Below are 15059 nucleotides of genomic sequence, written 5' to 3'. Positions count from 1 at the left end.
AGGCTGGTGGGGTGGTAGGTGAGAACCAGGGGAACCCTATTCCTAGTGGGGTGGTGGGAGGATGGAGTGAGAGCAGATGTGCGTGAAATGGGGGAGATGCGTTTGAGAGCACAGTTGATGGTGGAGGAAGGGAAGCCCCTTTCTTTAAAAAAAGAAGACATCTCCCTCGTCCTGGAATGAAAAGCCTCATCCTGAGAGCAGATGCGGCGAAGACGGAGGAATTGCGAGAAGGGGATGGCATTTTTGCAAGAGACAGGGTGAGAAGAGGAATAGTCCAGATAGCTGTGAGAGTCAGTAGGCTTATAGTAGACATCAGTGGGTAAGCTGTCTCCAGAGATAGAGACAGAAAGATCTAGAAAGGGGAGGGAGGTGTCGGAAATGGACCAGGTAAACTTGAGGGCAGGGTGAAAGTTGGAGGCAAAGTTAATAAAGTCAACGAGCTCAGCATGCGTGCAGGAAGCAGCGCCAATGCAGTCCTCGATATAGTGAAGGAAAAGTGGGGGACAGATACCAGAATAGGCACGGAACATAGATTGTTCCACAAAGCCAACGGAAAGGCAGGCATAGCTAGGACCCATACGGGTGCCCATAGCTACACCTTTAGTTTGGAGGAAATGGGAGGAGCCAAAGGAGAAATTATTAAGAGTAAGGACTAATTCCGCTAGACGGAGCAGACTCTGTAGGGCCAGTTTGAAGAAATCCAGTGAAGCGCGGGTAACCGGCGGGAGTAACTATGACTCTCTGGTCGAGGTCGTCCAGGAAGCGCGGACCCCAAATGTCATGGACTATGTGGGGCACCCGAATCCTTGCACTATATTTTACAATCGTGCTGTGACCCATCGGGCACGGTGTGCAAGGCATAATCAGGTTGCCTGTTTTCTGGCGAAATCCCTGCAACGTGCTGGTTTGAGGTGCTCGAGGAGCCCAGGATCCCCACTGCACAGACACTTTGCAAGCCCGACCTAATTGTCCATCAGGGTCGGGCAGCGATTGTTATGGACATAGCTGTGCCTATGGAAGACCGTTTGCTGGAGACTCAAATAATGTGAGCCCTCTGTGGGAAGGGCCATCTTGGACTATGTTAAGATCTTCGGCTGGTACATTGGGAAGATATGCCATGGACCGGTGGTGATTGGGTGCCACAGTATTATGTTTAAGAGATCTTCATCCGCACTCACTTCATTGGGACTTTCGTATCTGGTGCGGTTGGACGCTGCTTTCCTTGTGATACGTGGGTTGCTGGGGTGTTATGATCTGTACATGCGGAGCACGGGCGGTGGGCGCGGGTACTTTCGGGACACGGGTTAAAATGGATGATGTGGGCCCTTTATAGGGTTCCTGAATGATCTGGCTCTTGGGTTGTTGTATATATGTACCACGTTCTTGGATGTACATTCCTTTCTGTATGATTATCATTTTGAAAGTGATTGTAAAATCTGACATCCAAAAATAAATGTAATAAGGAGGCGGGCCCATGGGCCAACGAGGAGTTTCTGATAAATATCGGCTGGGACATTTTGACGGTGGGGCATGAACCAGTTGTTACTGGGGATGAAGGATTTGTCCTCAGCTGGTTGTTTATCGAATTGTCAGGACCGCCGGGACGGTTAACTATTTGCCCGGGCCGGCTTGGTTAACGATTTGCTGGGGCAGGGTTGGTTAACGAATTGTCAGGAGTGGACGCGCTTGGTTCACGAAATTGCCTGTTTCGGGTTTCTAGAGCATCGTCAGGCCCGGCCGGGCGGGTTAGCGGGTTGCCAGGGCCAGTTTGAAGAAATCCAGTGAAGCGCGGGTAACTGGCGGGAGTAACTATGACTCCGTCTAGCGGAATTAGTCCTTACTCTTAATAATTTCTCCTTTGGCTCCTCCCACTTCCTCCAAACTAAAGGTGTAGCTATGGGCACCCGCATGGGTCCTAGCTATGCCTGCCTTTTTGTTGGCTTTGTGGAACAATCTATGTTCCAAACCTATTCTGGTATCTGTACCCCACTTTTCCTTTGCTACATCGAGGACTGCATCGGCGCTGCTTCCTGCACGCATGCTGAGCTCGTTGACTTTATTAACTTTGCCTCCAACTTTCACCCTGCCCTCAAGTTTACCTGGTCCATTTCCGACACCTCCCTCCCCTTTCTAGATCTTTCTGTCTCTATCTCTGGAGACAGCTTATCCACTGATGTCTACTATAAGCCTACTGACTCTCACAGCTATCTGGACTATTCCTCTTCTGAACCTGTCTCTTGCAAAAATGCCAACCCCTTCTCACAATTCCTCCGTCTTCGCCGCATCTGCTCTCAGGATGAGGCTTTTCATTCCAGGACGAGGGAGATGTCTTCCTTTTTTAAAGAAAGGGGCTTCCCTTCCTCCACCATCAACTGTGCTCTCAAATGCATCTCCCCCATTTCACGCACATCTGCTCTCACTCCATCCTCCCGCCACCCACTAGGAATAGGGTTCCCCTGGTCCTCACCTACCACCCCACCAGCCTCCGGGTCCAACATATTATTCTCTGTAATTTCCGCCACCGCCACCTCCAATGGAATCCCACCATTAAGCACATCTTCCCCCTCCCCCCCGCTTTCTGCAGGGATCGCTCCCTACGCAACTCCCTTGTCCATTTGTCCCCCCCAATCCCTCCCCACTGATCTCCCTCCTGGCGCTTATCCTTGTAAGCGGAACAAGTGCTACACATGCCCTTACACATCCTCCCTTACCACCATTCAGGGCCCCAGACAGTCCTTCCAGGTGAGGCGACACTCCACCTGTGAGTCGGCTGGGGTGATATACTGCGTCCGGTGCTCCCAATGCGTCCTTCTATATATTGGCGAGACCCGACGCAGACTGGGAGACCGCTTTGCTGAACACCTACACTCTGTCCGCCAGAGAAAGCAGAATCTCCCGGTGGCCACACATTTTAATTCCACATCCCATTCCCATTCTGACATGTCTATCCACGGCCTCCTCTACTGTAAAGATGAAGCCACACTCAGGTTGGAGGAACAACACCTTATATTCCGTCTGGGTAGCCTCCAACCTGATGGCATGAACATTGACTTCTCTAACTTCTGCTAATGCCCCACCTCCCCCTCGTACCCCATCCATTATTTATTTATATACACACATTCTTTCTCTCTCTCTCCTTTTTCTCCCTCTGTCCCTCTGACTATACCCCTTGCCCATCCTCTGGGTTCCCCCCCCCCTTGTCTTTCTCCCCGGACCTCCAGTCCCATGATCCTCTCGTATCCCCTTTGCTAATCACCTGTCCAGCTCTTGGCTCCATCCCTCCCCCTCCTGTCTTCTCCTATCATTTTGGATCTCCCCTCCCCCTCCCACTTTCAAATCTCTTACTAACTCTTCCTTCAGTTAGTCCTGACGAAGGGTCTTGGCCTGAAACGTCGACTGTACCTCTTCCTAGAGATGCAGCCTGGCCTGCTGTGTTCACCAGCAACTTTGATGGGTGTTGCTTGAATTTCCAGCATCTGCAGAATTCTTGTTGTAAGGATATTATAATTGTCCTAAGTCTTCCAACTCTACAGGACAGCATTGTTCCAGGGTAAATAATCCTGCTGAAGTTGCATCAGAATTATTGGACATAGGTTTCAGATGGTAATGTTGTCTGTCTTCACTATGGGGCGTGTCACATTCTAATGGCTGGTTAGAATCCTAACTCTTTGTATCTGTGGATGACCACTGTCTTCAGATCTAATCCCTAGATTTACTCAGTGGAGATTGGTTGAGTTCATATTGGGTACTCACCCATTTTATATCTAGCTCGATTATTCTTTTCATTGAAGACAGGGAGCAAGGAGGACAACAAATCTGATCTCTTCACGTTCCTGGTAGTTAAATGAGGTTAGGATTACATCAAGAATCTTCAGTAAAAGAGTGGAAAGATTAAAAATAAGGGACATTTAGAGATATATTAATTTGCAATTTGGCCAGCTTATCTAACATCTGTATTTTTTCCAACAGAGTCATTTTGCTTTGTAAGTGCATATATTTCTTACTGCTTGTTGTTGTTTTTTTTTTAACTTTGCAGTCCTAATATAGCTCTCCAGGAAGAGCAACCACATTCCAGATCAAAATGTGTCCCTCTCAGATGTATTTCTAAGGCTCCCCATTCCTAATCATGCCACAGGATGTTATCCATTGGAGAAGAAAGCAAGATTCCACTGGCACTGATGTGTTGCCAGGAAAGCCCAAAGGCTCCTCCTATGTTGCTTCAGTGCTGAGCCCCAAATCCTATTGATGGTGAGAACAAAGAAGAGAATGTTGACCAACGTGAAATGTGAAGCACTGAGCATTTGTATGGAAAAGCTCGTTTGCTGTTATTTTCCCCTTCCTCCATCTCTTATTTTGGAGTATAAAGGCTAACTAACTTTTGTGAAACAGTAGTTCACAGTCACTTGGTTTTTGCCCATGAAACACAAATAGAGATCGGAAAAAAGGGGGCAGAGAAAAGCACTAAAATAATTAATTTGCAGACGATGGACATCAGTCATTCAGCATCTGAGATTAGAAACAGGAATGGATTTTGATGTGTGTTTCAGTAATTTTGGAAGCATGAGGTGATGCATTTATTTTGTAAGTTTGTCCTAAATGATGTTTCATATGTTGTGCACTTACATGTTTGTTTGTTTTTACTTATTGGATGATCTTTGGTAGGAAACTATTATTTGGAAATGATGTTGTGATTGTCTAAAAGTAAAAAAGCAGTATTTTGACATGGTTAGCATTCCTAGATTATGCTGTTACTATACCGTGAGTTGGGCATCATAAGGGTCTGTGGCAATGGTCACAACTGTAAACCAAGCATCAGTTCTTCTTTTCTGATGCTAGAGATCTGCTATTGTATTTTTATTTATTCATTTGTCCTTGTATTTAACTTATAAATGGATGCACTTGATTTATATCTTTTCATAAAACCAGAGTATTAAGATATTTATTTGATGTTTGGACTAAGGTAGCAAACAGAAATTGCTTGATCTGCCATGTGTTTTTTTTTCAAAAGGTTGATACTGTTATTGTTGAATAGCTTTTTTTATTGCTTCCAGACATGGTATTATTAACTTGTTGCCACTGTTCAGCAAAAAAGAAAAACAGGATATTATTGCCAAGGTACTATCTTCTAGATAACTGACTATGTAGGCTACAAACATTTTTCTATTTTGTGTGCAAGGGCTTGGAACATTTATCTGTAAGTATAATGTCTTAAGGGTGACAAGTTTTACTTCTTGTTAGATAAATGTATCCAAGAACCTGCATAGACTGGTGTTGATACTTGAAATGCCAGAATTAATTGTGTTATCACCATGGATCGGTATTAATAGAGTTTGAAGAGTGCTGAGGCTGAGCAAAGCCTGGGAACATGTGAGCAAGTACGTGAAAGTCATGGATAGTACTGTTATCAGAGTAGTAATGATGGGAATCTTACCGACTATTCCCTTTTTACAAGATGAATATTCCTTTCACTCATACAGTCAAACATACTTCAGCTTCTCATGAAGCCAAGAGTTTTCTGTCAGAGATGTTTACATTTTTGTTTTCACCAAGGTGATGTTGGAAAAAAAGCTTTATATCTGTTGACTTTCTGTTTTCTGTTTGGCATATTTCACTATTTGCACAATTCACGCACAGTTGTGTTATTATAGAATTTAATTGATTTATAATTATAATTTAGTTTACTTAGTTAAACAACTTATTACTGGATGTTGTTTTGATTTGTAACTTTTCATAAAACAAATGATATATATATATATATGAAAATAGCAAATATTATGCGTGTGTATATATAGATACCAATTTGTAATTATTCATTTCTATTAACAAAATTCTGGGAATGCACTGTATCCACACCTGTGGCATAACTGTATTGCACTCATGCCGTGCAAAATATTTTTTGTGCACATCAACCTTTCTGTGGTGTGAAAGCAACTTCAGCCTAATAGTCTTTTTTTTAATGCAAGACTATTCTCAGCACTGCCATCATAAGGCAATGGAATATATCATATTAAAGAATCACAGTGAAATAAAGGGCAATCAATTAACAAAGGGAAGATGAACTATTTGGGAAAAAATTAATTTTAAATTCGTGGCAAATAGAAAAATGAAGTACATGAAAGTACTCATGTTATTGGAGCTGGATATCATTGTGCTGAAAATACTACACCGTTCTTCTTGGTCTGAAAATATTTGCCAAATAATTCTTCCTGACGACAGTGCCCTATTATGGATTTATTAATATAAATATTACTATCTTTATACAAGCTAATAGGTTACATATAACAATCTGAGACTAAAGTAAGAAGCAATTAGAATTTTTAAAAAGTAGTTTCATAACAAATCCATGCCAGTGTAGTGAGCCACAGGAAAAGAACTGTTTAGATTCCTTTTTATGCTCATTTGGAAACTGAGATCTGATCTACAACCCACTCCTATCCACCGCAGCTGCAATGAAGGCAGCAGGGTCATATGGGTTGGGAAACCCCTGAAGCTGAATTTCGGCAATTAATTGAAATGATTTCCCTCAATTTTGTACACACCCTGAATCAGGATAGTGAATCTGCTTTGGGCTCCTTCAGCTGAACAGAGTAGGTAAATAAATGATGTGGCAGCTGAAAAATTCTGTGAAACTACAGTTTTGAGAAGAACACAGATTATGTTGCAGTCAGTTTGTAAATATTTGTAATTTATACGAAAATCAACAGTTTATGCTAATTATGTGCAGTTATCTACACTGAACATGCAAATTGTGAATAATGATTTAAAAGAATGACATCATCATTCCGCATTCCTTGCCTTCCAATTTGTTGATGTGTTGATCACTACAATCATGATTGCTCTCAGCTACTGTCCTGTTTTTTAACAGTCCATTTGTGAACAATGACAAAAAATTCTATTATTACTGACATTGTTAAAGCATTCTGACATAATATCCTTAGTTAGTCTGGACTGTTATCAAATGGTGTTGAAACAAAGTTCACAGTGTGAACAGGATTGTTACTGTAAAGAACAAGCTGAATTCAACTGAACTTAAAATTGCGCACAATATCTATTTTTTTGTTAAGTTACTTTATGCATATTTTTATATATCCAACAAAATAAATTAGTGAGATATATTTTCCATGGTATCCAGCTGGAATGTCAAATACTTTTGACATAGCAGCTGGATGTCGCAAGGATAAAGTGGTCTAAATTATCCACCCCGTCATATATATTATATAAAGAATTTAACAAATTGCAGTATTAACGTTCTGTCACTTAATGTTACTGGCACATTAAGCAAACAGTATGGGCTACATATTTCTCTCTGGTAAATTGAGCCACAGAGAAAAATGTATTTCAATGTCATATATAAAAAGCACACAAAAGGCATTTAAAGACAAAATATTATTACTGCACTGATATTCTTTCCACCATTAACTCCTAAATCCAGTAACATTGGGCTCATGTAAAAATTGGATATTGAAACATGAGAGATTATTGACTTTGGAATCCTGGAGATAATAGTCGTTTGCATGTTATTAGCTATTTTACAGCAAGGGTTAACTTTAAGAAATTTTTGTCTTCAGTGTTAATGTTTATGTATAAAACTTCATCTGGTGATCTACTACACCCTGTACCTTCACGCCCATTGTCAACCATCCCTTGCGTTTTTTTTTTGTACCGCCTTAAAACTGAGCACCTAGTTCAAGAGCTCTTACTGAAAAGGATACATTGAAATTGATAAAGAACTTGATTCTTCCTTCCACTGGAGAATGGTTTCAGTTTAAATGATCAGTTTTCCTGTCATGGTAACCTGTTTGCAGCCATTGTACTTAGCCAGAGAAATCTTGAGCTCTCAGGGTTGGCAAGGTCATTCACCGTAGACAAGTTTCTTTTCCAAGTTTGCTCTCAACATGTTGTACTAGCACAATCAAAATCAGCAGCTCCAAAAATATTATCTCAGCCTTTGCATAACAGATGTAACATTTTAAATGTGTTATTTGATGGGAACTTCCTTGTGGTCCTATCCAAAGATAATGGTGTGTGTGATTTTTTTTTAAATTACAGTACTTTTGAAGTCCTCCATGACCCTGAGTTCCAAAAACTCCTCTATTCACTTCAGCAAGTTCTTGTAAACCAATAATATTTTCTAGGTATTTGTGTTTTTGCTTTTTGTTGCTATAAATCCAGGAATGAAGAACTGCAAAGTATAATAGGCAACCAGTGGGTTTTATCATGTGTAATAACTGCCTTATTAAAGTACAATCACACACACTAACTGCTCAAGGTGTCTCATATGAACACAGGCAAATAAAAGTAACTTATAAAGTTATGATTTGTTAAAAGCATACTGAAAATATGATTGAAAGTTCTTTTTCTGAGTCTATAATGTATACTTTTCATTTCTGGATACTATTTAAAAAATTTTTGGGCATTCTATTTGAACATTCAATATTGTAGAGGTTTAAGTACTGACTTCTAGAACAATGATTAAAACTCTTACAATATAATTATTTAAATTATTTCAGCCTTAAATTTGAGTTTTTAAGTATAATACACACACACACACACACACGAGAAGACAATGAATCCAAACAAATTACTCTCTTTTCCACAGATTAGCTGTTCAATATTCTCTCTATGGTACTATAGCTGTATCCACCAAACCTATACCATTTAACTTTATTTCATATCTGCCTTTGGTACAATAGCAAGTGTCTTTTATAAGAGGCTTGGTACATTTAAAATTTTTCTCCCTTAAAAAAAAGTTTTGTTACACAACAGACTGCTTGCCTGAAGAATGGTTCATATTAAAAAGAACCATTCTTGATATTAATTTCATAGCTAATCAAATGTACAAAGAGCACCAACACATGAGTTGAAAGTGAAGTTTTATTTAATGATCAGTGTCCACTGTGACCAATCCAAGTGCAGAGATGAGATTGCACTTAATAGCAAGAAGACAGGCACTACTGCTAGAATCTCTGATTTACTAATCATTCAATCCACTTTCTCAGTATAGAAATTTTTTTAAATAGTCTTTTTAATCATTGTTCTGTATGACATAGGCTGTTTTGGGGCTGCTATAGGTCATAATTAATTTAAACATTTATGGTAACAATTGTCTTTAGTAAAAATGTGATGAAACTTCAACAGAAAATCAGAGGTAGTTTGGTTGATAGATTATACTTATTATATGCTATGATTCTCAGGTCAGTGGAGATTACTATTTGACAGGTCTCCACGTGTTAAAAGTACTGATGTCATCTTAAGGTAGACCACTTAGCAATCTATCTTCTAATGGCATCATTCAGGCTACAGTGATTTCTATGCTGGAACATAACTTGACCTGATCGAAATCATTTAGTTGTATGGCGACCTTCTTAGCTTTGAACTCTGCTTTGGTCAGTTCTAGCCAAACTCTCAGAAATTTTGCTTTACTCTGTGACAGTCTCAAGGCCAAACTTACATATCATTTATTCCCCTTCCCTTCTCCATTATAGAAGTAAATCTGGAGTCATTTTCTATTCCAGCAGAGAATATCTGGAGTCTGAACTATTATTACAAAATTAATTTGTTTAGAACATTAATTGTTCCATGCCTATTTTGTGCCTTTTTGCAAAGTCAATAAAGTCATAAATTTAAATTTGCATGTGCTAAATACCTGAAAAACAGCTATTTGTTTAACTATCCTTAAAAAAAAGAACATTTTATATAGCATAATGCACATAGCCGAGAAGTGCAGATAAGTTGATGTACTATATGGTATGTACTACCCAGATGGGTTGGTATCATAGAAATTCTTATACTTCCATACTATTCATATTCAGCTTCATAAAGTATTCATCTCCCTTGCTGAAATTTGTAATTTGGGATGTATAGTAACTATTTGGTTGATTCGTAGACTTTAGGAATGGTATTAGTGGATTGATCCTTTGAATTTAATGTGTTTGATTCTGGTCTGTATACAACTATTGAATTTTTTCCCCTTGGATTATAAAATGTAATGGAAGTATTCCTTTGTGCTAAAAAAAAGTGAATTCCTATATTACTGTGTATATTGTAAAGCAGACAATCTAAGATTCCCAGCTTTGAAATTGGCTCCCTTTTCGTGTGACCTAATTTGAAATTAATCCTACCAAAGGTTGAAAAGGGAAATCAGCCACGAGGCCTTTGATCGATTTGGAAACGCAAATCTGGAGCGAATCTTTAATTGAGTGGATGTAGACTGACAGCACCATCGTGGTGTGGTTTTAATGCCCAGGCTGCCCATTCCTGCCCTTGAAATGGTGAAAAGGCTAATGAAAAGCTTCAGAGATGAAAATAAAGCAATTTATCTGTTTTTAAATTATTTCTTAAAAAGCAACATAAAACAGTGTAATGTGTAATTGTTTCCAATAAAGAGGAGACAGTTTGTTTCTTGTGATCCTGTCCTTCTGTGCGTCTGATGGTTTATTTAAGAGGTGCTGCGTGAGTTACACTTCTAATCATCACCTGTATTCTTACTAGTAAGAAACACAATATTAAAAATAAAATCAATATAGTGATGTGTCTCATCCACTACTGCAAGGAAGTCACAACTAAGATAATAAAATATCAAACCAATAAATACATGGGATATCTGAATAAGCACAAAGATTGCAGTTATATTCTGCCATTACCAGGTTCAGAATTTTATTTTTACGCTGTCAAAGACTTGTATTTATGTTGCATCTTATTAAATATTTAAGAAATACAAATAACAACTTAAAATTAGTTGTAGTAAGAACAATTTGACACAGCAGAATCTCAATAACAAGGTGTATACTGTTTGAGGCAGAAATACTGACTAAGAAACTCAGAATCTGTTTCAATCATCTCCATTTAGTTCCATGGTATCTTTACCTATTTGTCAAAGCCACCGCAACAGACTCTTGTTTAATTTCTCAGATCAAGAAATAAAGCCTCATCGTTCAATAGCCCTTCAACTCTGAAATATAATGCCATATCAGTTTATGACTCAAATCCCTACTACATGATTCACCATTGAATTGAGAGATGAGTTTGCTTTCTACTATCAAACACAGAAAGATGTAGGAGTTTTTATCAGGCTGCATTAGTGAATACCTCTGTTTCCGTTTAATTAACTTTCATTAAGGCTCATTGGCCAAAATACGAACTCTGCGATAGGATCAGGACTGGTGGATTTAAGCACTTAAAAGAGTTATTTTATACTTGCTGTGACAGAATCCGATATTGAGGAAAGTTGAACATGAAGTGTCAATATTAATTTTATATGGTGGTGAATCACAGCATGACTCTGGATGGGATGGAGATTTTGAAAAGTTTTTTTAAGTATTAGTCATCTGATAATGTTAACTTTAGTATAATATAGTGGAACAGGTGAAGGCTTTAGCTGTTTGGTATTAGAGAAACATTTTTAATGTCCAAACAATATACAGCAAAATTGCATAATGTTATATATTTTACAATAAAAATCGCTTGTCTATCATAAATATAATGATTCATGCCTTAATCATGGTTAAATCAAGCAACAATACAATTCCTACATGTCACACTGATGACTCCCATAGCCTCTAATTTTCTAACTTCTTTGTCTTTAACTTCCTTATCCATTTGAATACTTCTTTCATGTTTATTAATATAGTAACCCAATTCAAACCACACTTTTTTCTGCTGTTAGATCCTAGTGTCTCCGTGTTACTCTTCTACCTGCCATTCTAACATTACGTAAGTATTGGCTCAGACAACTTAGCCCCACATCGTCTGATTTTTTTGTACTCTACACAGGAATATCCAGCAATTTTACTGCTCATGGGTGATAATCCAGAAATGAAAATCCAAATACAAGTAATAATGCTTGATAGCTGTCATTAAATTATTTATATGTGTATTTTTACTCAGTATGGAGCTGGAAGAAAGACCCAGTCATCACCACATCACAGGTAAGTTCTGTTGTAAGAATTACCTCTTAAAACAATGATTAGTGAGGCACAGAGAGATCTGTATTTACTGACAAGCACCTTTATTGTTTCAGCTAGCAAGTACGTGAATTCATACAGTAAATACCTTGTATGTACACCCACTAAGGTTCCCTGACTTTCCTAAATAGTCAAAGGTATTACCCAGGCAAAGGAGTCTACACTGGCCAGGCATTTCTCGTTGTCCCAATTCACTCACCACACGTTTCACGCAGGATTGCTCATGTTTGTATCTGCGATGGTTATCCTTCAAAGTTACCACTGCCAGCACACATGAAGCATCCACTTTTATATCTATTCCTTACCAATTCAAATATTGCATTCCAGTGTCATTGGCCACAGGTCATGTGTCTGTCCTTTAATACCTTGTTATTGGCTCTGCTCCAAGCCAGCATCCATTTATGGCCCTCTTCCCATCAAGAGACAGTGGATAATTTATAGCTTTTTGTTCTCAATCAGCAATGAGCTCAAATCACTCCAGGCAGGCACCAACCCCAACATTCACAAACCTGCATATTATATCCAACCAAAGAACATCTCTCAAATAACTTCTTATTTGGAAATGATCTCCAGTTAAGCAGATTACCTGAAGTATCATTGTGTCTTCTTTAAAACATTGATCATGCTCACAAAATGGAGAATAGAGTGTCTTCACAAAATGGCAGCCTCCATCCCCAAGCACACGGCAAGAACAAAGACAATTAGTCTGTCTGCTTCCACTGTCCTTGACTCGTTTGAATTCACTGATTTGTGGACTGTCATTCTTTCTGGTCTACAGTTCCAAGACTCGTTTTGCATTTCTGACATTGGTTATTTCACACAACCCTGAGAGAATGCAATAACTCACCAAGGTCAATACTGAAATGGAATGGAAGAAAACTGCAACAGTACGTACCACCTATAAATGTGAATCATCTGCCTGACTAACTGGAATAACTGGTGTCAAATGGAGTATCACAAAAAGGAACGAATAGGTAGGTGTTTGATACCCTGGGAAAAGGAACCTAGAGAACAAGTTTTCATGTAAAAGATTTTCAAAATCTTGTTGCTAATACAGTATTTTATTGTTGAGCTTTTGAAACGTACAAAGGCTTGAAGTTAAGTAATCACTTAATTTGATGGTCCATTAGTTCAATGTGACAGTTTGATTGGACGATAGTGTGGGACTTGGGATAGTCACTTCTAGCTAAGTGATTCTAAATATCTCATTAATTTCTAATGATGAAATAAAAGCATCCTGTTGAGTTATCTGAATTATCAGAATGACTAAGATTATCGCAGACATCTACACAATAATATTAACTAAATATTCTGGGCTTCATAAGAAGATAAAACCAATTATTGCAATTGGCTTTCTCTCCAAATTGCAGTGGTCAGCAGAGAAAAAAAAACATCTTTCAATATGCCTGGGAATCCTGTACTGAAACAAGACCTTGCCTGATAGGCAATTTACATAGGGTGAGCAACAGACCTTTAAATCTCCATGTCACTCCTTGCTCTTTATTGGATAAGATTGTTACACTGAAGTGAAGAGGCAACCTGCTTACTGAGATTAGTCTTCCTTTGATTTTCATTGTTGCCTCTTACTAAAGGAACTGCATCTTGACTCCACATCTTCGAAAAATAGGTCTAGGCCATCAGTCAATGTGTATCCAACCTCTCCAATTCTTTTATCCTTGAAATACCTTTTGGGGAATTACACCATGAGAATGAAATAAACAGAAATCACAATAATACACAGTGAATATCCATTTACCTCTGACAAACATATCTGGACGAACACAAGAGAGATTCTGTAGATGCTGGAAATCTGGAGCAACACACAAAATGCTGGAAGAACTCAGCAGGTCAGGCAGCATCTATGGAAATGAACAGTCAACGTTTTGGGCCGAAACCCTTCTTCAGGACTGAAAAGAAATAAAAGGTAGGGGAGAGGAAAAAGAATAGCCAGAAGGAGATAGGTGAATTCAGGTAGGTAGGAAAGGTAAAGGGCTGGAGATTAAGGAATCTGATAGGAGAGGAGAGTGGACCATAGGAAAAAGGAAAGGAGGAGGGGCATTCAGAGAGAGATGATAGGCAGGTAAGAAGGTGTAAGAGGCCAGAGTGGGGAATAGAGTCAGAATCAGAATTAAAATCTTGGGACACTGGGAACTTCTGCTTTTGGCGGATGGAACAAAGGTGCTCAACGAAGTGGTCACCCAATTTACAACGGGACTCACCAGTGTAGACGAGGCCATATCGGGAGCTCCAGATACAATAGCTGACCCCAGCAGATTTGCAGATGAAGTGTTACCTCACCTGGAAGGACTGTTTGGGGCCCTGAATGGAGGTGAGGGAGGAGGTGAATGGGTAGGTGTAGCACTTTGGCCACTTGTAGGGATAAGTGCTGGGAGGGAGATTAATGGGGAGGGATGAATGGACAAGAGTATCATAGAGAGAGGGATCACTGCAGAAAGTGGAGAATGGGATGAAGGTAAAGATATGTTTAGTGGTAGGATCCCTTAGGAGATGATGGAAGTTGTGGAGAGATGATGTGGAGCTTGATGGGGTGGTAGGTAAGGACAAGAGGTACTCTATCACTGTTAAGGCAGCAGAAAGGTGGGGTGCACGCAGCTGTGTGGGAAATGGAGGAGATGCAGTTGGTGGGTGAACAAAATCCTTTCACTTTGAAGAAGGAGAACATTTCTGAGAGAGAAAAATCAAGAAAGGGGAAGGCGGTGTCAGAAATAGACCAAGTGAATTTAGGGTGGAAGTTGGAGGTGAAGTTGAGGAAATTGATAAGCTCAGCAAGGGTGGATGAAGCAGGACCAATGCAGTCATCAATGTAGCAGAGGAAGAGTTGGCGAACATTACCAGGGAAGGTTTGGAACATACCGAAATGAACACTTACATAGAACCCTGCGGACTAAGAACTGTAAAACGGGATTAGTATAGATGAGTACTTGATGGGCTGTTAGACATGGTGTGCTGAATGGCCTGTTTCCAGGGCTCCATGACTTCATTGTTTGCTGACCTGATTAGATTTTAGTGTTAATTAATAATCTATTGACTCTTGGTATTTGTGTAATCTTAATTATTACTTTTGAATAGATTTAT

At 39.4% G+C, this 15059-nt stretch overlaps 1 protein-coding gene across 3 annotated transcripts in view; it reads left to right on the top strand.

Annotated features, from left to right (window-relative positions):
- Positions 1 to 10415, top strand: part of LOC134351649 (protein bicaudal D homolog 1-like) — a 230858-nt gene extending 220443 nt beyond the window's left edge. For all 3 annotated transcript variants that reach the window (XM_063058089.1, XM_063058090.1, XM_063058091.1), the window contains one exon: positions 4037 to 10415. In XM_063058089.1, the coding sequence (XP_062914159.1) occupies positions 4037 to 4124 (88 nt within the window). In that variant the 3' untranslated portion in view covers positions 4125 to 10415. The remainder of the gene's footprint in view (positions 1 to 4036) is intronic.
- The last annotated feature ends 4644 nt before the right edge of the window (positions 10416 to 15059 follow it).

Source organism: Mobula hypostoma, chromosome 9 (genome assembly GCF_963921235.1).
Source record: "Mobula hypostoma chromosome 9, sMobHyp1.1, whole genome shotgun sequence".
Lineage (NCBI taxonomy): Eukaryota > Metazoa > Chordata > Chondrichthyes > Myliobatiformes > Myliobatidae > Mobula > Mobula hypostoma.
The sequence above is the reverse complement of the archived record's forward strand: the minus strand, read 5'-3'. Positions and strand labels throughout refer to the sequence as shown.